Source organism: Melospiza melodia, chromosome 2, assembly GCF_035770615.1.
Source record: "Melospiza melodia melodia isolate bMelMel2 chromosome 2, bMelMel2.pri, whole genome shotgun sequence".
NCBI classification, from domain to species: domain Eukaryota; kingdom Metazoa; phylum Chordata; class Aves; order Passeriformes; family Passerellidae; genus Melospiza; species Melospiza melodia.
The window spans coordinates 17957315-17983888 of NC_086195.1; the positions used below are offsets into that span (position 1 = coordinate 17957315).

General features: G+C 43.7%; 1 protein-coding gene across 1 annotated transcript; it reads left to right on the forward strand.

The window, feature by feature from the left end:
• Positions 1 to 776: 776 nt before the first annotated feature.
• ACE2 (angiotensin converting enzyme 2) lies at positions 777 to 26574 on the forward strand. The gene is made up of 18 exons (XM_063150387.1): positions 777 to 1069; positions 4453 to 4611; positions 6510 to 6603; positions 7244 to 7387; positions 8704 to 8816; positions 9312 to 9420; positions 10140 to 10237; positions 11751 to 11920; positions 12968 to 13194; positions 13967 to 14111; positions 15590 to 15688; positions 16327 to 16449; positions 16785 to 16957; positions 17833 to 17891; positions 22539 to 22639; positions 23590 to 23706; positions 24946 to 25140; positions 25765 to 26574. The coding sequence occupies exons 1-18, from the start codon at positions 881 to 883 to the stop codon at positions 25883 to 25885; spliced, it is 2436 nt and encodes an 811-aa protein (XP_063006457.1). The 5' UTR covers positions 777 to 880; the 3' UTR covers positions 25886 to 26574.

Consider the following 26574-nt stretch of genomic DNA (forward strand, 5'->3'; position numbering starts at 1 on the left):
GATCCTGAGCAGAAATACGCTAATTTAGAAAATACTAAGGCATTGTCTGATCGATAACACTCAACCCAAGCTGCATTTCCAGAGCTAATTCATGCATTGATTTTCCCATTGATTTGCAGTAACTGCTGGGTTCCTAGCTAGATTAGCAAAGGTATTTAAATATTAAGATGGAGTTATTTCAGTAGCCTTAGTCACCTTACTACTCAAATCCAGTTGATTTATAGCTCAGATTAGGTCTCTACACAAGATGCTGTGATCCCACAGTCTCTTGCTGCTCTTTGATGGCTCAGTGAACACATTTAAAATTCAGGTTTTATATACCCCCATTACTTTGAAAATGAGGTCTTTTCCCCAAATCACCTGGGCTTTCAAAGCCTTTAAAAACATGTCCCTGAACACCCAACCAGCTACCCTATCTCAGACTCACTGGGGTTTCTTCCTGCCTGGGAGTTAAGGTTCTTGGCTTGGTGTTTCAGTGAAGTTTCTAAATATTTTTACAGCTTATCGCCAACCTGTTAAAGGATTGACAGATTCTGAGCTACCAGAGACACGGGTAGGCTATAGATAAAGTGACCAGCTGTATCATTGACAGCACATTTGGGAAACATTAACCAAAAGTAAAAGCCTTTTATAAGAAGGCCATAAAATGGCAGGAGTAATTATGTTTTTCCAAAGTTAATCATTGACTTTTGTTTATTTGGCTTTTTATAAAAAACTTTTTCCTTTCTCTCCTATAATGAATAAAACCTATAAAAGGTCCAGCAAATTGGATTCAGCCTTTCTTCTTCACGGTGGCCATGCTTGAGGGCTGATGAGGCAGAGGCCAACAGAGAAGCTTGCCTGAGGAAACCTACTTCACTGAGAGGTTCTCATCCTGAACATGAATATGTTGGTTCACTTCTGGCTTCTTTGCAGCCTGAGTGCTGTTGTGACCCCTCAGGATGTCACTCAACAAGCCCAAACGTTTTTAGTAGAGTTTAACAGGAGGGCAGAAGATATCAGCTATGAGAACTCCATTGCCTCATGGAACTACAACACCAACATCACTGAGGAGAATGCCAATAAAATGGTGAGTGCTCCATCCTGCATCCTTACTGTTCTCTTAGGAATCTGACACTTTCTGGTTTGTTTTGGTTCCGCCAAGCTTGTCTGAAATTGGAGTGTTACTTCTCTGGTAGCTGTGCTTCATTTTGGGGACGGTAGAGGAGCTTGCTTTAGTGTAGCAATGCTCACTGGATGTGCCTGGGCCCCTTCCAGCTCTACGGCCTTGGGGTAGCACCTGGAGTGCCTGCACTGCAGAGGGATGTCCAGAAGCTGGACTGTCCCTAGCCATCCCTTCAGGTCACTCCAGTGAGTGGAGGGAAAAGGCAGGGGAGCACTGCATGTTCATCCTGAGAATCTGTGTTGGATGGAGAGAGATGCTTCCTTCTGCTGAGTGCAACACCACCAGTGCCTCCTGGTGTAGTGTTTCCCTGTGGGGTTTCCCTTTCCAAGAGCAAAGCATTTCCCTTTCCTCTGGGAGAGGGCATATCCTGAGGGTGAAGATCCTCTCCAAGGGCCTGGGGTAGAAGCTGTCTGTGGTGCAAGGAAACAGGATCTGAACCTTGCACTCGCGTGAGCTCAGGTCTCCCACTTTCCCTAAGAGCAGACAAGCACTGGGCTTTTTACCGACACAGGCAGTTGTTTCACTTCTCAGCGAGTATGCAAATATTTCCTGGATGCAGGCATTCTGTTAAAAGTTTGCTGATGGATTTATAGGCCCACACCAGTTACTCAGTGGTGGACATTCCCCCCATCACTCTTCTCATGGTCAGGGCTGTTGGTGGATTGCCTGGAGGTATTAGACCAGGAAAAATGAAGTGAGATCACAGACTAGCAAATGCCAGCAGTGGAGTTTCTATTACAGTGGTCTTGTGTGTTGGTTTGAAAGTCCATTTCCATCTCAGAGCACTTTTATTCATGCTGTCTTCCAACACAGTTCTTGCTCCTCAACACCAGCCTCTGTCTGCCCCAGCCCTGGGGGGTCTCAAGCAGGAGCTTGTCAAGAGCAGCCTGCCATGGTCTGGCTGGTTACTGATACTGCCAAGCCTCAGCTCAGTATCTTGTAAGCTCAAAGCCTTTCAAAATGAACAAAACCACCTTGAGTTTTGCTTTGTTTTGAAGCATCACAATTTTTAAAGTTAACTCAAGCCTTAGAGAAAACAATTCAGAGCGTAAAAATGAAGCTGGACATCCTACATCTATTTTGCCTAATGGCTGGTCTTTCACTTTGTGGTCATATAACTTAATTAAAACATGTTTTAATTATCATATTTCTTAATTAAAGCAAGGAGACTGGTTGCTGGAAGAAATCCTAATGACTAATCATTGTCAGTCTGGAATTTTTTCTGAGGCACCAGACACTTAAACTGCTTCCAAATGCTTCCAAATACATAAAATGAAAGCCCTATATAGTATTTTCAGCATTAATGAGATGATAATAAAATACATGAGGAGATACCAGTAATAAAACCAATTAGTCTAGTGTTCAGAGAGAACTTTTTCTCTCTCTTGATCTCTTCAGCAGTGCTGGCAATAAACCCACTGATTCCCCTCCTCCCGTTCTGCTGGAGGAGAGTTAATGAATACCGTCCCTTCTGGCTCCTTCACATCCATTTGCCTTCTAAATTGTGTCACAACCCCTACAACTATTCCTCTGACTTACCAACCAATTTCTCTAATTGTGGAAATATCAGACAGCAAGATAACTGCTTTCCCCTGGCTTTTGTGGCCAGCGAGCCCCCTCTTCTGCCCTGCCCCTCCTGAGGCCCCTCTCTGTTCCTGCTCAGGACAGGGAGCTCAGGAGCACGCTGGCACAGCAATGCTCTTCTCTGGGCGCTTATCAGGCTCTTTCCCACTGGGCTCTGCAAGCTGCTGAGTAGAGTCAGGAGTGTACCATGAAGGGGAGAGTTTAGAAAGCTGTCACAGACATCTTTTATGAGAAATCCTTTCCTTAGGATTTTTTCCTCCTGAGAAGTTCAGAGGCCTCAGGAACAAAATGTAAACAAATGGTTATCTTCTGCTGTGGAATGCAACAGGTGCATCTGTGATTGGCCCATGTTGGTTATTTCTAATTAATGGCCAATCACAGTCAACTGGCTCGGACTCTCTGTCTGAGACGCAAGCCTTTGTTATCATTCTTTCTTTTTCTATTCTTAGCTAGCCTTCAGATGAAATCCTTTCCTCTATTCTTTTAGTATAGTTTTAATGTAATATATATCCTAGAATAATAAATCAAGCCTTCTGAAACATGGAGTCAGATCCTCGTCTCTTCCCTCATCCTAAGACCCCTGTGAACACCGTCACAGAAAGCCTCCCAGTGAGGGCTGCCCTCCTGCAGCTAGGATGGAGGAGATGTGGGGCTGGGATTACCATGGGTTTACACCTGCCAGCACCCCTCTGTGCTGGAGCCTGGAGCAGTGGGTGCTGTGCCCCTGTCACACATGGGGCTGAACAACTTGGGCACAGCCCTGCAGAGAGTGTTGGTCCTGCTGTGTGTCTGCCAGGGGTGGAGGGTGCCTGAGAGAGCCCCCCAGGCACAATATGGCATTGGAGTTCCCTGATGCCTCAGCACCAGAGATGGGTGTTACCGGTGCCCTGTCCACAACCTGGGAAGCTCTGCTGTAAGCACAATTAAATAAACTCTCGCAAGGACCCAGGTTAATTAGTACTGTTCTTGTTGCCATTTGGAGTTGCTGCTGATGTGTTAAACTTTGTACAAACACATTAGAAAAAGGTGAATAAGACAGTCCCAACTCTGAACTGTGCTCTAATGCTGCTACTTTGTGAACTGAAATTAGGGGGTTTCACATATCATGGTCTGTAATTGCAGAAGTGTTAAAAGCAATCTCATGCAAAATGTTGAGATTTTGCACACCCAATTTGGGCACCAGTTTAGACCCTCCTTTGCCCAAGTGTAATTTTTTATTTGCCAGCATTTCAGAAGAAAGTGATATTTGCCTTAAAAACAGACTCAGTATCACTATCTTGGCAGCTGAGTGTTCCTGCTACTGCTGCAGAAATGGGGACTGATATCTGGGTCACAGATCTCTTTGTGCCCCGGCTTATTTCTTCACAGGTGGGTGAAGAAAAGCACTAAGGGAAGAAAACGTGATTTAGAATAGCAGGAGACACAGCAAAGTGATGCTGGATCAATTATAACAACCAAGGTGTGAGTAGACAGTCGTGCATTTTGCTGTTCCCAAAGAAAAGTGGCTATCTGGATGTGTGAATAAAACAAAGCCAGAAAGCTCTCTAGCCATTTGACCAGGTGCTTTAAGTGCTCAGCCCTCAGTCCAGGGGTGTTTTTCACAAATGAAGTTCTTCCCAGAAGTGATGTTTTTGTTCACTGAGTGCATCAGGCCACTCCAGTGCCCTGGAGGGACTAACTGAGGGTTGTGTGACCCCTTGCAGAGCGAGGCGGGCGCCAGGTGGGCCGCGTTTTACGACGAGGCCTCCAGGAATGCCAGCAAATTCCCAGTGGACAGCATCACGGATGAACTCACCAAGCTCCAGATCCAGATTCTCCAGGAAAAAGGATCATCTGTGCTGTCACCAGAAAAGTATAACAGAGTAAGTTGTTGAACCTAGTTCATCATTTTGGGGGGTGACTTCAGCTGCCTCTCACAACACCCCCGAGCCAGGGCATGGTGCTGTCACCACCGTGCTTGTTTTGGGATGATGCAGTGGATGGTTTGGGAGTGTACCTGTTCTAGGTGTTCACAGCAGTACAGGACTGGGGCTAGTCTGGCCTAGGAAACTGTTGCCACTTCTGTCAGCAGTTTTGCCATGGAATAAATTTCAAACACGCCTCAGAGCAGTCCTTGCACTTATAGTTGGATTAGCCATAAAACCAAGAAAGGACATGTGGTAAGTGCTTGGTGAAGTCCAGACCTAGGGCAATGAGCAGAAAGAGATGGGTACAAGGCCATTCAATGAGTCAAAAAGGTGGAGATGGAGGAAGTCTTTCTTTCTCTGAACATGGTACTTTATCACACTGGGAAAAAGAAGGAGTGTTTCATTGCACTGGGCACCCTGGGGAGGTGAAAATGGGGAGGGTTCCACAGGAACCTGCTGAAGACCAGCAAGATTTGACAAGAACCATAATGAGATTTGACATTTGCACTGACAAGCTCACCTAAGAGGCAGATATATGAATAATGACTATATGTGAAATTGGAGTGAGCAGCTATGCAGACTCAAAAGGGATTTATATCCAAAGACCTGACAGTTAAATTACTTTCCTTTGGCTGAAGATCAAATTGAAACATAGCACTGAGTCATGGGTACCTACAGTCCAGAATCCTACAGTCCTAATTACAGAAGAATCCTGAGATTTCTCTGCTAAGGTCAGCAGTGCTAATCACCATGCAAGGGAAGCAGCAGATTGGCTGGATCTCTTGTCTGATCCAAATCAGATGCATTTCTGAAAACCAGATTGTGTTGGTGGGAATGCGGGCAGTTCATACAAACAAATATTTATTTTGGATCACAACAGCGCACTAATGGAAATGTTGTCTCTGTTGAGGAGATATGTTCTTAAGTATCCTCCTTGTTTAGACATTTATAATTTACTAGATAATGGCCTTTGGGGCTGAAGTTGTTGATTCATGTTTGAAAAGTGATTTTTTTATACAGCCTGATGGGGTTCCATAGGAATATCCAAGTCTTCTTCACTGGCACAAAAATTTGCCTGGGCACTGATTGATTTTAATGCTGACAGAGGTAAAGTTAGAGGTACTCACTAATTACCCCTCCCACTTACAGCTCTTCAGAGTTCTGATTTCAACCTCTAAGTGAGAACTTGCATAGTCCTGAAGGCACAGATAAAAGTGGTACATGTTATCCTTGAGGCATGAAGATGTGGAAATATTAAAAAATATTTAAAACAAAGCCATGTAGCATAGGTTCTGAGATGCAGCTGAATTATTTCAGGTGCATTTTGCCTTTCAACTGGCCCAAGGCATGAGCCATGGCTTCTCTGTGGTGGAGTCCAAGCAGATCCATGCCATCAGTGTGATGTGAACACCCACAGGCAGCAGTCAGCCTGGCAGCACTGCCAGAGGGGCCCTTTGTGCTGCCACTCAAAGCCACAGCCTCCCTGCAGAGTTTGTGTGGGTCCATGCTTTTGGAAGCACATTGATAAACTTTATGTTTTTATTGCTGCTGTGTAGCGACAGCTCTCTCATGGCAGTCAGTGCTCACTGAATCCAGAGCTCTGTCTCACTGGATATTATGAACCTGTATGTTATAATCATATATTTGGGAGATTATCTGTCTTTTCCAGCTAGATCTGGTTCAGTAATGCATTTAGGCAAATTCTTTCATTAATCTCTCCTGAGCTCAAACATATGCTTAAATATTAAGCTGGTGGGTGAAGTGTTGATTCTAGCTTTTAAGGAATTAGCATAATTGGCTGTTATTTTGCACAGAGTGGGTTTCTAACAGGCTGTCTTGCATCTAACTTGCAGCTGGGCACTGTGCTCAATACAATGAGTACCATCTACAGCACTGGGACCGTCTGTAAAATCAACAATCCATCGGAGTGCTTGGTGCTGGAGCCAGGTATGACACCAACCACTGCCCTACCGTGTTCTTTACCCCGAGGGTGCAGAAAGAGAAAGCCAAAGGGTGGCCCCTGACTGCAAAAGAACAGGCTGTAATTTCAACAGATACTTCCTGCTATCTAAAGCTTAGTCATAATTTAATTGCACCTTGCAGTTCAGGCACTTCCATTGGACCTTCTGCCCACGAGACATAGTGTCTCCTGTTTGCAGCAAAAAAAAAAATAAATTGTGGAGGGCTGCTCAGCTTGTTTGGCAGCCTGCCTGTCACCTGGGGTTTGCCTACATCACAGAAAATCTATTTTTTATTCCCTGCCTTCAGTGGTGTTGGACTTAATGTTGCATTGAGGCCAGTCCTGAGAATTCTACCAATTTAAGGGAAGCTAATGTGGAGAGGGCATTTGAGACACTATGAGTCTATGAGGCTATGGATGTGCTCCATGCTTCTTAAAGACAAGGGGGAAATCTTAAATTAGGAAAGGATGCACTGAAATAATGGGATCTTTATATACTTTCAGTATATCAAGTACAAAGTGTTTTTTTCTCTGTCCATGTATTTCTTTCACTTTGGTTTGTTTGCCTGTTATGAAAGAAAAATTCTGCTTTTTCAAAGGCTAGCACCTAGTTTTTTGTTCTGACAGGTCTGGATGCTATTATGGCTGACAGCACTGATTATAATGAGAGACTGTGGGCCTGGGAAGGCTGGAGAGCTGATGTTGGCAAAATGATGAGACCATTATATGAAGAGTATGTTGAACTTGAAAATGAGGTTGCAAGGCTTAATGGTAAGTCAATTTTTGTTTTCTTTCTGTTTCTTTTTATTTTCTCCTTCTGGCTTCCAGAAACTAGTAAATATACTGCAGTATACCAAATTTTCCCAGGAATTCAAAACACATACATAATTTGCACATAATTTGCTCTTGGTGTGCATGTCTCAAAGTAAGAGGCAATGCAGACAGCTGCCATTGACCAGTTCTTCCCAGCCTGGAACAAGAGGCACCTTTTTGGCCAAGTTGGTGCCCTTCTTGGTTGGCACTTTTCCCAAAAGCCATAATGTATCAGTGCCCCTCATTACATAGCACCCAGAACTGCACCATTTGTGATTTATGGACAAGCACGCTCCATCTAAATAGCTTCTGAGTGTTGCTGAGTTTTGGCAACATCTCTTTCCTATGGGCCTTGACCTTCTTGCAGCAGCACAGTACATTTATAAGCATTATTCCCTAGCTGGAATGATCAGGTTTGGTAGGCCTGGGACAGCAGGTGCAGCTGGGTGTTCAAAAAGGATTTTGTACTGAGGGAACTGTGCTTCCAGCCTGAGATCTCCACACAAATCATATGGAACTCTTTTCAAGGAACAGTAGCAGCTGCCTTCTGATTTTCTTTTGAGGTCTTCTAAGGTAACTTCTGAACTAGCTTCTGTCTCTTGGCCAGACTGCAGCTGTATCAGCTGCTTTCCCATCCTCCTTGTTTTGCAAAAACTGTCAGGCTGCAGCTGGATAAGAAAATATGGCCCAAATAGTAAGACAGGGAAAAAAGCCAACCATTAAGAAATGGTCATTATGGCCTTCCTCTGTAGCACTAAGGAAGAGATTCAGCTAGGAGCCATTTTTACTCCAGGCTTGATGGAGTTGGGTGGACTGGAAGATGTCCTGGAAGTGGGAGCTGAATTTCCCTGCTGGTGTCTGCATCTGTCCTGGTGGAAGAGGGGGGCCCATATTCAATGTGCACCAGTTTATTCATTCTGTGAGAGCCTGCTAGCATCCAGCCTGAGCAGAGGCTGCTGTCCCTCATAGCCCAGGAGCTCCAGTCAGGATTCCTGATTTCCTTTGACCTCCATCTCTGGACTGAATGACCCTAACTAGCAGATAACCACGACATCAATTTCTGAATTTCTTGGAAATCTCCCATATCTGCATGTTCATGAGGGAGACTTCAGGGAGGCTTCTTCTTCTCTGCTAAACCCAAACTATCTAGAATTTTGCTGCTTTGCTTTGGGGAAAGGCTGCAGATGTGCATGGGATCTGCAGGGAGCTGCACTTTTGCAGACCCAAGCAGTGCCACTTGTGGGGTCCTCATGTGATGCATCCGTGCTTTACAGGTTATTCTGACTACGGAGACTACTGGAGAGCAAATTATGAAGCAACGTCTCCAGAAAATTACAAATACAGCCGTGACCAGCTGATTGAAGATGTGGAGAAGACATTTGAGCAGGTAGAGGCAGGAAGAGCTCTCATCTGAGTTGCAGGGTTGTGTTTTGAAATGGGCTCATGTGCTGATGTTATGAATGAAGATGAAACCTGCTTTAAACTGGCTGATCTCAGTCTTTGTGGGTTTAACAGAAACAGATGTGAGGAGACACACATGACTTTTCTACCTCTGCATCTGTTCAAGGACCAGCTTGGTCCCCAAAGGCTGGGAAAGAGGGAGCTCTGCAGCTCCATGGGGTAGATGGCATCCTTGATACTCCAGCTCGAAAGTCAGCAATGCTCCCTCCCTCATACCTGAGCAGGACTTCTGTGGCTGGAATCTGGATTCAGTGCCTGAGCCCTGAGGCAGGGGGCAAAGCTAAGCTGCAGGTTTGGGGTGCAGTTACCTGCCAGGAGCTTTTTGTCAGAGAGAGCTTCAAGGCTCTCTGTTTAAGAGTAATGAGCGGAATAGAGCTAAGTGAAAAATAAAAATGGTTTCCTTTTCCTCCTCTGCCTCCAGATAAAACCTCTGTATGAGCAGCTGCATGCCTATGTGAGACACAAGCTGGGGCAAGTGTATGGCCCTGAGCACATCAGCTCCACTGGAGGCCTGCCTGCTCACTTGCTGGGTATGTCAATGCATCCATGGCGTGCAAGCCTGGCTTTATACACAGGACTGTCACCTACAAGGCACGTGGGTGGAGAACAACCTGACTGTTTAATCAAGATATTAACAAAAAGGTTGCAGATAAAAGAAGGCTAGAGGAGAAATGGATAAATTCCTAGCAGAGGTGAGCCAAGTGCTTAGCAGTAGTAGCAGGAAGGGAGGGCAGGTATTCTCATCCTCATCAAACCTCACATGGCACAAAACTCTGGCACTTGGCTGGGACATTTCCCTCCCCTCTGCAGCACTTGTCTTCCTTAGAAATGAGAGTTTCAGAGAGACTTGTTTTTCCCTTTCAGATTTTACTCTAAGATCCCACATTTCATGACTTGGCTTTCAAATCATGCAGCCTTAAGCTGCCATAAGTGTTGTGTACCTGAACGTGGCACAACAATCATGAGGACTAAGAAAAGGATATTCAGTTTTCATACACCTTTAGGAATGTCATCAGTGCTGAAACCATATTATCCAAGAATTGCTGATATTGGGTAATAAAAGGATCCTTGATCTGGGTTTTTCCTATAACCTTCTAGAACTGTTCCCCTACACATCTGGATCAGGCCTGGTTAGATGAATAGGAGTCCCTAATTTTGACACTGCACAATTTATAGACCTGTCTGGCACCTTTGAGCAATACATAATAAATAATTTAAAGTATTTCTTTGTTTCTCTCTTTTTCTGAAGGTGATATGTGGGGTAGATTCTGGACAAATCTGTATGCCTTGACTGTTCCCTATCCAGCCAAACCAAACATCGATGTAACTTCTGCAATGGTTGAAAAGGTAAGACATGCCTTTATGCAATATGCATTATGTAAGAAATCTAGAAGGTATAAAAATTACATACATACATAAAAATTATGTACCACATATCAGCTGCTCTCTAGAAATCCATGGCTGCCCTCAGGCAGACGCACTGCCAACAAAGTGTTTCTTTTCCCATCGTTTTTTTGCTGTTCACTTTTAAGCATTTATGCATTTCTCACTGTACCCTTGGCTGTTCTCTGTTTTCCTCCACGCTCTTTGACCCCCTTAATCTTGTCTCCAAGTCTATTTTCCTCAGAGACTCTTATCCATTAAGAGTTATATTTTGTACTTATAAATATTTCAGGACTCCTGGAGCGGGCTGGTATCAAATATGACCTTTGCCAGTCATTACCATAATCAAATAGTTTGTATATCACAGTTTGTTTTATTTTTGTCAGCCTTGTTTATTTGGATACAGCTGGAGAAACTGAAATGCTGGCTGTAATCTTTTGATAACTGCATAGCAGCATAAGGTCTGTGTTTGGGATCTGTAGAGATAACAGCTGTGACACCACCTTTACCAGACCAAGAACATGGGTGAAGATAATTCCCTGTAGTCTTGGAAAAGCCTTATCCTTTTTTAAACTAAAGGGAATTTGTTGGAACTAGGTGGAATTTGATTTCTGAAATGCAATTATTCAACTGAAATCTACTCTCCTCTCGTAGGCAGCACTCCATGAAAATGTTATGCTGGTAAGAGAAGGAGTAGTTGAATTTGATTCCTTAGCAGTTTGCTCAAGTCTGCATTAGTCTCACCTCTGTTTTACACTACTGACCCACTTGCACTCATAAATTTGTGTCTGTTGAAGTACCACTGCAAGAAGGGAAGCATTATTTACAAAACCTTTGAGCAGTGGGAGGGCTCCTTCTTGTTGGTGGGTGTGTCCCATTTGGGATTTTCATCCAAATGAGCTGTTTGCCACCCAGGTCTCTGTGGGAGCTCATTTCAGTAAATGCAGAGCTCCTGCTGGGTAGAACAATAAAACTGCTGAATGGCAAAATTATCCTGAACACAACCATGCACTCCTAATCTGATAAGCAGCTCCCATAGATACATTTGCCAGGTTTTATGGTTCTGGCTGAAGTCTCTCATGCTCATCTGCTGGGAATGTAGCTCCACTTCCTCAAATGTGTTGTCCCCAGGTTGAATGAAGTGACTGAAGGGTCAGATCACAGATCTGATGTACAGGAATGCATTTTTTATCTTACTTTATCTTTTATTGAGAACTTCTCTAGCCTGGGTCAGGTGCTATCTGCCGAACCTCTGGGTGCAGGAACCTATTTTGTTTGCAGGGAAAACACAATTCCAGTTCCCAGCAGAATTCACAGAAGTGCCAAAGGCAGACACTACTGACTTGCTCTCGATAGGCTAGGTGCAGGTGGGAAGCTCCTGGGAAATATTTTAAGTCAGCTGCCCTGCATCAAGCAGAGCATTGGGAAACAGGCTGCATGCAGAAGCAGAGGTTAATGGTGGCATTGTCTCTTTCAGAAATGGGATGAAATTAAAATATTCAAATCTGCTGAGGCCTTCTTTGTTTCCATTGGCCTTCATAGCATGACTGAGGGCTTCTGGAATAACTCCATGCTCATAGAGCCGACCGATGGCAGGAAGGTTGTTTGCCATCCTACAGCATGGGACCTGGGCAAAAACGATTACAGGTACTGGAATTGCCATGACCCCTTCTTGTACTGCCTCCTAGAACAAACATATCTTCACTACAGGTGCATCATGCTGTCTTAAGTTATAATTTCTCCTTTATTTTTTTTTCTGGCTGAAAAGAGGAGGAAAGAAGACAAGAGAGCAGGGATCCTGTGGGACTGTAAACCTTTCTGTATAACTTTTCCTGTGAAGATCTACTCAAACTTACTCATAGATCTACTCTCAAATTTTAGTTGAAAAGTGACTAATATTTTTATGAATTGGAGAAATAATGGCTATGTTCTGGGGCTTAAGGGATAAGCAGAAATGCAGGTGGATACCAGTGATATTTATGGACAACTGCGCATTTTGCAGCAATGGCAGCGGGTCCCTGGGTAGCAAGGGAAAATCTCCTGACAGCCCAATATCTGTCTTCAGCAGAGTTATCCAGTTTCATGGAAATCCATCAGTCTCTTCCATACTTGGGAAAGAAGTGGGACAGCAAGTTCCCACACAATGAATACTTCTCACAGAAATTCTGACTCCTCTTGCAGCCCCCACAGTTACCCAGGGAAAGAAGCTGGTGCACAGCAGAGCCTTAGTGAAACACATCAGTGTTCCACCTCAGCAGTCTAGGGAAGATGAAAGGAAACCCTCTTTGGAAGACATTCCTTTAGTAAACCCTACACGAGGATGAAGTAGCAGGAGTCACCAACACACAGGGTTTCATACATTACTGTGTTACTAAGACTGGTGGTTACTCACTCCCACACATACAGTGAGTTTATTGCCAGGTTTTAGGGAACAGCTGTTCTCACAAAACAGCAGTTTTCTCTTATTCCCTGGACAATTTCAAGGTGGCTGAAGGTGTTTTGCTGAGTTCCCCAGAAGTATTGCTGTAGCAGGAGGATTTGCACTGCATACCAGGATGTAGCTGCCCGAGTTTTGCAAAGGGCATTTGCAAACTGTGGAGGGGCTTTGCCCCATGGCTGTGGCACACAGGGCTCAGCCAGCCTTTCTCTGGGCCACTCTCTGTCTAAGCACAGACACTTTATTTTGCTGTGTAGGATCAAGATGTGCGCCAAAGTGACCATGGATGACTTCCTGACAGCACACCACGAGATGGGGCACATCGAGTACGACATGTCCTACGCGGGGCAGCCCTACCTGCTGAGGAGCGGGGCCAACGAGGGCTTCCACGAAGCTGTGGGGGAAATTATGTCACTCTCTGCAGCCACGCCCCAGCACCTGAAATCCCTTGATCTGCTAGAGCCAACTTTCCAAGATGATGAAGGTAAATAAATGCAGTAATATTATGCATTTATGTGAAAGCACTTTCTGGCCTTATTTTGTAGCGCAAGATCGTGCCTGCAAACTCAGCAATCAACTGACAGGCTTCTTACTCCTCTAATTTACCAGAAATACTATTTTTTCCCAAATTGCATTGTGAAGCAAGGATCACTGCTTTACAGTGCTGTTATATAATTTAAAAAGAAGTAGCTAGGACTTCACTACCTTCAATACTGAACAACTCATCCTTAAATCTTCATAGTTCATTTAGATGAGTCTCCAAAACTCTTTTCAATCTCTATTGCATGAATCTATACATATCTCTATCAATATATGTATTTAGTACTTCAAATGAAACTGAAACCTTGAGATTTGCATCTCCCACTTAAGCGTATATTCAGTGACAACATAGGTAGGCCCTCATTATAATGCAGTTCACCTGGCTTCTGAGCACTGCCTTAGATGGATGAAGATGCACTTTTAATACATTTTGAGATGTCTTCACCTCAGAATTCCTCAGAGACTGGAGAGGTTCTCAGTAACTAAATGTAAATGTCAAAGGACTAGGTTATTTAAGAATTTGTGTGAAAGAAACAAAAAATTTACAATTCCTAAATGATCTTGTGTTTTCTTCAGTAGTATTCTTCCTTCCACTTTTTCCTTAGTGAAAATCTGTAATTCAAACAAGATGTAAGCATGAGCTGTTAAAGGAAACAACCATCCAAACAGATACTAATTGCTACCATAACCATTACCTTAACTGCTTCTCTCTTCAGAAACTGAAATCAACTTTCTGCTCAAACAAGCACTAACCATTGTTGGAACAATGCCTTTTACTTACATGCTGGAGAAGTGGAGGTGGATGGTGTTTAGGGGTGAGATTACAAAGCAGGAATGGACCAAACGGTGGTGGGAGATGAAGTAAGTTTGAGAAACAAAGGGGATTTTTTTTTTTTCATATGAACCTGCAAACTCAACCCTAGTTAACATACTGAGGTGTTTGTTCCCCCATAGGGATCTGTGTCTCTGGGTTCTTCTGTAAATACCAATAGAGTGCTAGATAGAAATACCCAACTGTGGTGCAGACAATGTCTCATAATGCCTCATGTCAGCTTCCTGATAAAGACAGCCCGTGGCCTTTGCATGGCCTGTTCCAGATCAACATTGCTGTCTGCCTGGCACATTCCCCAAGAAACCTTCACAGCCAAAGTACAGCCCTTCTCTAAGTCTCACTGGTCTCATTGTGCTCTGGTTTGCTCCCCACATCCTTAAGGACAAGTAGAAAGTGAGGTACATTGTACTTGCCAGAGAAACGTGCAGATCTCAATTCACCAAGTATTTGAGCCCACTTTCCTTCAGACTGTGTGGTGCTTTTTTGGAGGCAAATTGTCTGAAAGATTTCAGACTGAATCTTTCCTTCCTTGTGTACCAAGATATCACCTTTCTTGGTACAGAAAATACAGTTCCCTTGGCAAGTAACAGCCAGAGGTGCTTTTTCAGATTGTGCCCATCAATCAGTCTATTTTCAGCACCTTGGAGCACAAGATTAAAAATAAATGTGATTCATACTGGAGTTTGTAATTTCCCAGGTTGGTTTTAATATGAGGGCAAAAAAAAATGCAAAGAAACCAAACAAGCCCCACGCTGAAAATGGAGCCTGAACTCTAACACGAACATGAACAGCAAGCCTCCATCAGCAAACAGAATCTATAATAAAAGTTGATATATGCAAGCCTCCTGACCCACTGTAAAAATCAATCAGCTTCAATGTATTCAAAAATAGCAGAGATGTCAGAGAAATAGAGAATGACAAATTGTTTAGGGAAGCTTATCACATCTGTTGCAGTGGCACTGCAAAGCTCTCTGCTTTAAATACAGGTTTATGAAAAATATTTCCATGGAAGCTTATTACCATTTTCAGAACTCAAGGCATGGGTTTGTTTCTCAGGAAACACAGTCTCAGGAGAGGAAAATAAAGAGAAATGTTATCTCCAGCACAGTGGCACAGGAGACCATCTACCTTTTTGGGTTGCCTAGTCTCTGCATGCCCTTGCCAGGAATGAAATACAGGTCTCTAAACTTGGGATGGCCCAGGGCATGAGGTGGTTGTGGCATGTGAATCTCATGTCTTGGAGATTATTTCACACCATTAATTGATCCCTGCACATCTTGCCATCATACAAGTCCGTTCCTTGCATTATGAGTTTCCAAACAGCTTCCTCTCTGTGGTCTCCAGCTGTGGAGCAGAACTCTTGGTGTTACTGGGAGCTGTATGGAATTCTTCTGTTTGCAAGGGAGAGGTGTCCATATGTATCAGACAAAACAGAAGAAAAGCTGTGCCAGATTACCTCTGCTTATTGTCTATAAACAGAAACCCTGTGTTATTCCTTCTTCTCCAGGAGAGCCATAGTTGGTGTTGTGGAGCCAGTCCCTCACGATGAAACCTACTGCGACCCTGCCGCGCTGTTTCACGTGGCCAATGACTACTCCTTCATAAGGTAAGGCAGTGTTTAATTCATGACTCAAGTTTTGTCTACAGAACAAGCCCCAGCTACCTAAAACATCTGCTGGATAGTCACAGGACCCAATCTTATTTTGTTTAAAGCCCAGACTGAAGGTTGCTGATTTCACTGGGAGTTTCTCTGCACGTCAGGGGTTGTTCCACAATAATCTCTGAGCAGTGAGGAGGCTGCTGACCTTTTTACTGAACAGGAAAGTTTCATGCTGCCATCAAACCTGCAGGAGCACTTCTGTATGAGGTGTTTGCCTCCTGAAGGATCAGTGTTCCCCATGTCATTTGGGCCATGTCATGCAGCCCTGGATGTCCCCTGTGTCCCAGCCACCTCATTTTAGAGGGCTCAGAGCAGAGAGCTGGACCTTAAAAACCTTACTCTCTTCTGATTTATGTGGCAACAAACAGATTTGGGGCTCTTCTAGTCCACTTGATCTTGGCATTTTGCTAGATTTGCGTTAGCCTAGCCTGTAAGTATCAGCTGGCCTCTGTCCCTGCAGTGCAGTCTCCCAGGCAGGAGTGACAGCTGATGCAGCAGAGCTTTACAAAGGCCAAAAGCTTGCAGGTTTCCTTGACAGACAGCTAATGAAACCTGTGCCTCCCTTTTCCTTGCCCTTCCTTTAGGTATTACACCCGCACCATCTATCAGTTCCAGTTTCAGGAGGCACTTTGCAAGGCAGCCAACCATGTTGGCCCTCTTCACAAATGTGACATTACCAACTCCACTGCAGCTGGGCAGAAGCTCAGGTAACAAAGCAAATTTCTCACATGTAATAAATCAGAGTGTAACAAAGCTTCTGGAGTAAATGATTTTGTATCAAGAATAAGCCTAGTTTGGAAATTTAGCCTAAACCTGCTCAATTCATTTTGACAAGTTGACTAAATTTATGTACATTAAGGTTCTAAACATCAAAGGTTTAATTATTTGTTTGTGGGAATAAAATATTTTATTAATAAGAGTAGTGGGAGCAAGGAGTGAATTCAGAAGCAAAGAAGAACACCTTTGTACTGATCACAGAGTGTTTTTTCTCATCTAGATGGAGCATGGCAATAACATATTACTTCTTGTTCCACATATACAGAGAATTGCTGGAATTAGGGAGATCCAAGCCCTGGACTCAAGCACTGGAAAGTATAACAGGAGAGAAATACATGAATGCAGCCCCCTTGCTCCACTACTTTGAACCTTTATATGAGTGGCTGAAAAAAAACAATTCTGGAAGATTCATTGGCTGGAAAACAGACTGGACACCATGTATGTATGGCTTGAGGGTGATTCAAGGACATGAGTTATTCTTCAAAACCCTGGGTTAGCAAAGTGCCTCTCTCTTGTAGCTGTTGGAGGCTATTCTCCCTAAAAAAGCAGGGTTATGGGAAATAAACACTGAGCTGTAAGTTTTACTGACAGGAAAACCAACTGGCTTCCTCATGGCCAGAGCTGAAGAAGTCAGCATCTGTGTTTGTCAGAGCCTCACCCAGTCCTCAGAAATTGAGGTGTCTTTTTTTTCATGATGACAGCCCCCAGAGTGTGGGATGGCTCTACAGAAGGAGAAAGATTCAGAAGCTTGGTCTTGTGTGGCACTTTCCTGAGAGCAGTGTGCCTGTATTGCAGAGCTGTTCAGGGGGCTAGGTGTAGGGGCAAACCAGTACAAAAATATCACTGCTATGGGTTTGCTGACATGTTAGTCAAAGAGGGGAGCTCAAGGGGAGGAAAAGGAGGAGACTGTAGAAAAATGCATTTTTCAGCTCATTGTGACAGTGAGTGATGAACCAGACAGGTTGTATTTGTGTAATCATTGCTGGCACTAGAGAGCATTGTAACTCTTACAGCCCTGTGGCAGTCTGATAGTGGGATTCACCTAACCAGGCACCAGCATCTAAGCTGCTCATTCCCAGTGATGGGAAAGAGGAATTTTCCTTCAATCTGAAACAAAACCAGACTTGGGAACTGACAGGTCAGATCAGTGTGTTTGCAGTAGAGGTGACGGAAGGGAAACAAAATCAGTCCCACCACGCTCTCCAAGGGGAGCAGAGGAACCTGTAAGGAAGCTTTAGCCACCTCAGCATTTCCCAGGAGCAGCCTTTCTGTTGCAGCAGCTCTAACATGGCCCTTGTTTCTTTCTAAACCAGATTCCAGCAATGCCATCAAAGTGCGCATCAGCCTGAAGTCAGCTCTGGGGGACAAGGCGGTGAGTGTGTCTGTGCTGTGGCACCCTCCTTACTGCTTGGGCAACAGAGGTGGTGTGTGATGGCTCAGAAAATGAGTCAGGGCATGGCTGATCTTTGTGTCTGAAGGGTGGCATCAGCTCAGCTGGACGGTCATCACATATAAGGTGTCTTGTCTAAGTTTGTGGTCAAGGCTGCCTCTAAAATTAGTGGAGGAATTTCTGAGCGAGCCCACCCATTTAAGAAAAGGCATCTCAGCTAGGTGAGTTATTCTGTAGAGATACCAATCGTGATTTTCCTCCTCCTGCAGAATAGACCTGGAGGGCTAACATTGAGGAACCTGTGTACATGAATATTTTCCCCAGATTTGCTGATGTCTCCACTTAAAGCTTCTACCTAATTTCTTCTAATTGCCATTATCGTGGCTATGGTGGCTGCCTTCAGAAGTTATTAGAGCAGCTGACTTCACATTTAAAAGCAGGGTGGTGGATCCCACTCTCTGTCCTTAAATGCTCTTGATTTCAAACTAAAACACATCTGTTAGCATTTCTCCATAGATTTTTGTTTGGCTGTGTACAGTAATATTTCCAGGCCCTGATGTGTTCAGCTGCCTCCCTGCCCTCCAACCCTGATGCAGAGACAGCTTTGTTATTGAGATTGCAGGGGACAGTGCAGTGCAGCTGCTTCTGTTTCAGATGAGGCGAAGGGCTTTCATTCCCAAGAGCTTGTCTGCTCTGCCCAATTATACCAGCTGGTCCAATAAAATGTATTACAGCAATGAAAAAAATCTCATCAAAGCTGAAGATGGCTTTTACGATTTTAAACAGAGCGTTGGCTTAGCCCATCTGCTTAACCCAGGCTGCAAATTTACTCCTTATTCTAACTCTTCCTCTTTATGCTAATCTCATGGAGGCAGTGTAGAAGGTTTAAGTGCAGACACTTCATTCCTGGTAATAGCCATTTTCACCTTGCAGGACATTAGTAATTTTGCAAGAATGAGTGTGTCATCAGGCAGGCCATTTAGAGCTGCGTGTTGGAGCCTATTGCACTAGCAAGGACACAAAGCACGGGCCCATTTTTCATGAATTGATGCTCTTGCTTCTATCACTCTCTCACACGCAAGCCCCACTGGAGTTTTATTGCTTCCTAGACTGCCTAGTCGAGTTAGATACAATTCAAAACTGATACCAACAGCATAAAAAGGTTCCATATTACAACACGTTTATTAGTCATTATGGTTAATGTTTAGCTTAATATCATTTTTATGCCTGCCTTTAACCATCATAGTCTTTTGTTGTGCAATTGAGCAGCTGTAAAACAATCTCATACAGATTACTTAATTTGAATTATTGCATGGACAGTAGGTTCCTAAGCTCTGAAGAGCAAGCCATACATTTTCCTCTCAAAACCAGTTCACATCACCAGTTCACTGACTTGCAAGAAACCTTTTCTGTTTGGTTGCTTTCTGCCTCCCCACAAATGTGCCTTTTGCGGAGCTGAATGCTGGTATGGCAGCAGCAGGCAGTGGTACATGTGTGAGCTGGCATAGAGAAAAGGCAGGGGGAATCTCAGGCACAATCTCAGCCCAGCTACACACAGTGATGTGTTTTGGGTGCTTTGCACGGCTCACAGTGCCCAGAAGCTCTGGGCATTGTTCATTTAAGGTGTATTTTGAGTTGCTTTGCCCTGACCTAACAGCACAAAGCACTCAATATATCAGCAAACAGTTTTGCATTTGTGCTCGCTGGCTCTGGGGAGAGCAGGCAGGGAAGGATTGCTGCTCTGGAGAGAGCAGGCAGGGAAGGATTGCTGCTCTGGGGCTCAGGCAGGGAAGGATTGCTGCTCTGGGCTCAGGCAGGGAAAGGCTCCTGCTCTGGGGCTCAGGCAGGGAAGGATTGCTGCTCTGGAGAGAGCAGGCAGGGAAGGATTGCTGCTCTGGGGTTCAGGTAGGGAAGGATTGCTGCTCTGGGCTCAGGCAGGGAAATATTCCTGGTCTGCGCTCAGGTACAGCTGTGCTGGGGGCCAGGGAGCTGCAGCTCACACAGGCTGTGTCTCAGCCCCAGCAGGGATGGTTCAATAGCCCCCAGTTGTGGCAAATTAAGCATCCAGACTCTGGATGGGCTCAGTGCCAGCTGTAGCAGAGCGTGCTCTGCCGCAATTACCCTGCTAATTGTTCTCAGGCTGATGAGATTAGAGCTGCAGCCGCAGCATTGCTGGATCACCGGAGCAGCTGGTGGGGCTGAAACATCCACAGCTTTCCTTCAGCTGGGGCTTTATGGAAGTGCCTGCACAAGGGAAACTGCCACAAGATCCCCACTGAATGCCTTGGGGTCTGTCACATTTAAAGTAAATGGTTCCAGGAGTGCCAGCCCCTGACTGCCACTTGAAAACCAAACCCCACTCCAAAGATTAATTCAAAATTCTCTACCAGGTCAATGCCATATGTGTGATCACATTGTAAAGGACTGTCACACGAGACGGTGTTAGAGAATGGAGAGCTGTCAGCCTGCAGGCATTTAGATGTATTTGACAATGAAAAATCCTTTTTGAATCAGAGGCCACACTTACACTGTCTTTCAAATCACATACGGGCTCTCAGAGTGAACACACTGTAACAGAGCAGAGGTGCCTGGCAGAGTTCATTTCTCTCTGAAAGCAAAGCAGCTTCTGTAAGGCACAGTGTGGGGTGGCTGCCTGGGATGCCTGGGGAAGCCATGTGGGTAATAACAACTCAAACACAGATCAGAAACCAGCCAGGTACTTCCCCTCCACACAGCCAGTAATAGTATTTATAAAGGCAATTGAGAGGCACAGTGGTAATTAGAATACATTAGACTGAAAAAGACATAAGTTAGAAAAATGAATAAACGATTAAAAAGTTAACGTGCTAAGTACAGAAAGCATCAGTAGAGGAATCAAGCTCAATTAGATCCTGGTAAAAATGATAATAATAAAAGAGCAGCACTGCAAGCCTAAAGATGTTGGGCATAAATAGAAAATTGAGAAACCCCAACCATAGCCTGTGAGCTGTGGTAGTGAACAGTGCCAGCTGCTGGAGGCAGCAGCAGTAACAAGAGGAGCTTCAGTGCAGGGCTGTGCCAGCAGGAGAAAGCTGGGAACATCTGCCTTTCACAGGGAACTCAGCCTCAGCCTTTCCTGGTGGGAACAGCCAGGGCTGGCACAGCCCCTGCCCTCCAAGTGCCCTGGGCACTGCTCTGATTGCCGTGGCTTTGGGTAGCTGTGCCTTGCCTGGGACCTGGTCCTGAATGGGCTGGCAGCAGTGCGTTCTTTCTGCCCCTCCTGCCCTTTATTAATAGCATCAGAACTCTTTAGGTTGTGAGGGACCTTTAGAGATCAGCTAGCCCAACCCAGCTGCAATGAGAAAGGACATCTTCCGCTAGGTCAAGTTTGTAAGCCTCACCCAGCCTGACCTTGAATGTTTCTGGAAACTGAGTATCCACCACCTCTCTGGGCAACCTGCTCCAATGCCTCACCACAGTAAAGAATTTCTTCCTAGTAACTAATCTAAATCAACTCTCTTTTAGTCTAAAACTATTACTCCTTGTGCTATTGCAAGAGACCCAGCTAAACAGTCTATCCCTGTCTATCCCTGTCTTCCTCATAGATATTTATACATCTCTCTCATTTTACATCAGTGTCAAGAGATGGACACATCTGGAAAATGTAGCTAGGTTTTATAAAGCCTGTTAAAACAGAGCTGCCTTCTACCACACCTTCCTGAATAATGCTCAAGAAAGTCAGGAGCTGACTTTCAGTCACTGACAGCATTTATGGACCTTGCTGCCCAGGTACCATAAACACAATCAAATCTATGCCTGAGTGGAATAAAAAGATATTGCCACAGAGTTCAGCTGGGGATTTTCCCTTTGTGCACACATGCTATCTCACAACAGACCAGACTGCTTTCTCACCTCCTGTGGTGGTTTTTGCCCCCTGTACAGCTCTTGGTCCTGCCCAGAGAAGCTGTTTTTGTCTTCCACTGCAAATAACTTTGGACTCATAAGGCAGGCCAGGAGAAGCCTGCACACAGGCAATACATTTTTTTTAATATCACCTATCTGTTCTCCAGGGGGAAAAACCCCAAATGTGTGCTGCTGCAGAAGTATTGATGCAAAGAGTTTTTTGATGTATTGATGCAAAACAGAACATGAACAAAAATCTGAGCTCAAGCAAATATATTAGCCACTTTCACACAAAAGCTCTACCAAAAAGGTCCTCCTCCTTAACAGAACAGCTCTGCAAATAAAATTATATGATTGAACAAGACCTAAATCATGAAATCTTTAAAACTCAAAGAGGATGTACAATGTTTAGTGGGAATAGCCTTGCTGATGCCTCTTCTCCCTGTAAGGCAGGGAGGTGTGCTGGGACTGCAGCATCTTCATCAGCCCCATATAAAGGTGCCAGAGATTGCAGAGGGACAGCATGATGTCTGGCAGCAGGGATGCCTCCTTGGTTATTCTCCTGCACAGTGCCCAGATTAACAGACCTAAAGGGTTTGGGTTGGTTTCTGATGTGCTATCATGGCACAAATAAATAATACTGAAGTGCATGCCAAGCATCACAGTTGCTCTTTCTTTTTAGAAGGATTTCTTAATGTCCCTGATTTCTTGGCATCTCTGAGGAATTTCTCTTGTGCTGTTTTGCAGTATGAATGGGATGAAAGCGAGCTCTTCTTGTTCAAGTCGTCTGTTGCCTATGCCATGAGGAAATACTTTGCAGAGAAGAAGAAGCAGAAAGTTGCCTTCGAGTGAGTGGCTTGCCTCATTGTGCCAGCTCTGCCTGCCTTGCTCCTGCTCAGCTAATGGCAGGAACTGGTGGGAATAATTGTGCTTCCTGTCAAATGTGAGGTGACAGAAACAATGTCAAACATTGTTTGCAAAAAGGCAAGATGACAGCTTGGGTATGTGAGATCTTTTCCCTCAAGAGCCTGAAGTTTAGGAATAATGTGCTAAGGAGAGGTAAGAAGGCTTTGTCTCCTGCAGCTTATCAGTGATGGAGATGAACTTTTAGAGTTTGTGCCAAACACACGTATAGAAATATCAGGGAAAGTAGACTGATTAGGAATAAACATTTCTAGCAATGTATGTATATCATACTGAATATCCAAGAGGTTTGGGGCTAAGGAAAGGTAAACATGTTGACTATAAAGCACTAGAATTTGATACAGGCTTACTAATCTTATCTAGGTTCAGTTACAAGCATAAAATCTTTCACCTGAAAGTGATTTTGGTAAGAAAAACAACTCTTTTGATTAAGTATCTTCAATAATGTCCTGAAGCTATCTACTAAAGCTATTAGATATTACTTTATAGAACTACAGTAATGTAATATCTAGAATCTACTCTAGAAAAATAAGGAAGAAAACTATTTTTTTCCACTTTGTACTTCATACATCACCTCATTCATGAGATAACCCCAGACACTCCCTGTTCTGCAAGTGATTATGTGCTATGGAAAATTACACCAAGACTTGTCTTAGGTCTGAGGGAGACTCTCTCAGCTCAAGTTACAAATTAGCACATAGAAAAAGGGATTCTGGCAGGAAAACAGATTTCACTTCCCAGCTCATTTCACTATGCCCCCAGTGTAAGCTAAACCTCTGGCATTGTCAATCAAACAACTGTTCACTGGCTTGAATTTAAAGCTTAATGTCATCTCAACAATGAAAATAACCTTTTTCTTCTCTTTCTCCTTCAGCGTTACAGACATTCATGTTGGGGAATTGACAAAAAGGATCTCCTTCTACATTACTGTCAGCATGCCAGGTAATATCAGTGATATTGTGCCCAAAGCTGACGTGGAAGATGCCATCAGGTGAGATTTTGCTTTCTGGGAAAAAAAAGCCCGACCAACCAACCAACCAACCAACCAGATGGAAGGCTGGAAGGGAAAGCAGTGCTTAAATTAGCTGAGGCAGAAGCAGTGACAAAAAAGTAAATTCTGCAGTTAAAATGAAAATAGTGGGATGAGAGATACTAGGATGAAAACCGTTATGGCAGAAAGAAAATCGTCTATCTATCAGATGGTGTCTTGGATAATAGCCAAAGTAAAATGCTCCAGGGTGTTGCCAAAACACATCTCATTTGCATCAGACCTTGCCAGCCAACCTAATTGCTCAAACTTTGACAGGAACTATTTTATATCCTGAAATACAGAATACAGTAATGATGTGTGCATGCACATATGTGTTCTTCCTCTCATTTTTGAAAAGTCAGTGCAAGAATTATTGTTAACAAGGAGTCCAGAATAATGGTGTACTAGAAAGACAGCCAGATGTATTTGATTATATAGAAGAGGTCAGAGCAGGAACTAGTTCCCACTTACAGGTCAATAAACAGCTCTTTTATAGCATGGTGTGGCACCACTCTAAGTCATTGCTATAAAAATGATAAGTAAAACTGCAACTCTGCAGAAGATCACGGGTAAAGTGCAGTGGGAAATGAAGAGGGCACAAATCTAAAAGCAGCATCAACCTGAGATGGGGTTGAAGGAGCAGTGAGATACATTGGTGAACTAAGGGACAAGAATATAGCTGTGAAAGTGACTCTTGGGTTAGCACTCAGTAGCAGATGTGGAAGTTTAAGGAAAAACAAGGCACAGATGATACACCAGGGAAAGGGGTCTTAGGGCGGGGAGAAACACACTAATCTAAATTGTTTAAGATTGTAGGAGGGAAACAGGTAAGATGTCAAAGCTGTGGTTTTATGTGGCATAAATAAGAAAATTTTCAATAGACAGGAAATGGTAAAGAGAATGAAGGGCAAAATAAAAAGAGAGAAGGAGATCAGCAGGTTCATTTAATAAATGTTAAGACTGAGTTTAAGAGTCCATGCAGTGTCTGAACACGTCAGTTAAGCTACAGTAGGTTAAGGGTTTAAGTTTCTATGGTTGTTACTCACATGCCAGAAGGAAAATGGGTTTAGCAGTACCTCCTTTTCTGCCTTTTAACTGAGGTGTTCAGGGGAAGCTTGCCATGCTGAAGATGTATAAAAAACTGAAAACTGTTCCTTTCAATAAATGTGTGAAACCCTTTGAACTTGCATTTGCTGGCAGTATGTCTCGAGGACGAATGAACGAGGCTTTCAGACTCGATGACAGTACCCTGGAGTTTGTGGGAATCCTTCCAACCCTGGCTGCCCCTTATGAACCACCAGTAACCATCTGGTTAATTGTATTTGGGGTGGTCATTGGTCTGGTTGTCGTTGGAGCTATTGCCTTGATCGTCACTGGGCTGAGAGATCGCAAAAAGTGAGTAATAGTTTTGGATGCTGTGGTCATGACTACTGGGACATGTCCCTATAATTGAACAATCAGGATTTTTTTACAGTTTAGGCTTCAGTTAGCCTAAAGCAAGTTAAGGAATGAAAGCCTGTTATCCCTTTCCCATCAACAGTGGTAGCTAAAGGTTCATCTCCCTGTCTCTGAGTACAGGACAGCTTTGGCAGCTTAATGCAATTTCCCCATCACCATCAGTGTAACCATTGCTTTGGCCACAGGGAGCTGCAGAGTGGCTGCTGCCAGGGAGGAGGGGATGTCCTGATGGGATCATGGTGCCTTCTGCAACAGCAGAGTTGCCCACATTCACCAGCACCTGCAGTTTTCTTTAATCTGATTGTAGGCTATTCAGTAATGACATTTTCCTTAAATATTACTGCATTAACAAGTATAGCTTGGCTGGTTTTCTATGTCCCTCCACTAACAAGGTTACTAAGAACATAGCAGATTTACTACAGTTCTTCTTAAACCTAGCTCAATTTCTTTTATATACATCTCCAGTTAACTGCAGTATTATTTGCAGTCAGGGATTCTGGGGATCCAGAAGGACTTGGAACAGAACAGGGACCTTCTAATATAAATGAATTTTCGTTACAGGAGGGCAAGAGAAAGCAGAGGGGAAGCAGGATCAAATCATGAAGAGGTGAACCCTTATGCTGAAGAGGGAAAAAGAAACCTGGGCTTTGAGCCAGCTGAAGAGACACAAACATCATTTTAAAAGGTGTGGGTACACTAAGGGCTTCTGGTTCTTTTTTAAATTTCACTTTTAGCAATAGTGCCTTGCAAAGGAGCAAAAGCCTATGGATGTCATCAAACAATGTCTTCTGGTTGAACATTAATCTACTGGTTCATGGCCAATAGCAACTAAATCTGCTGTTTATGTGGTAACTAGAAAACATGCATGGCTTTTCTATGGATTATGTGCATAACATTACACTCCATTTGTGCTGCTTTTCATGTGTGTGCTGCATCCAACTTCTGTTTCCTGTGTAATGAGATACAAAAGCTTGGAAGTGTACAGTTTTATACAGACCAAAGCACACAAAACAATAACTCATATACTCCCGAAGAACATCTTGATCTTCTCAGATGGAGACGTTAAAAGTGTTTCTAAAGACAGTGATGAAAAAACCCTTGACTATCAGAAGAACCTTAGTGATAAAGAACTCAATTTGATATAACTGCAATTTTTGCACCTTCAAGAAATCTGTATCAATGTAAAATGGATACTGGATGAAGACTAACAAGCACTGGAAGTTTATTAGAAAATTATAACATAAGTTATTTTTCTAACTGTTTGCTTGATAAGTATTGTAGAGACAAAATATCCCATGCTCCCTCAAAAAAAAAAAAAATCTTTTATGTTGACATTAAAAATGGAAACTTCCTTAATACTAAATGATCAAA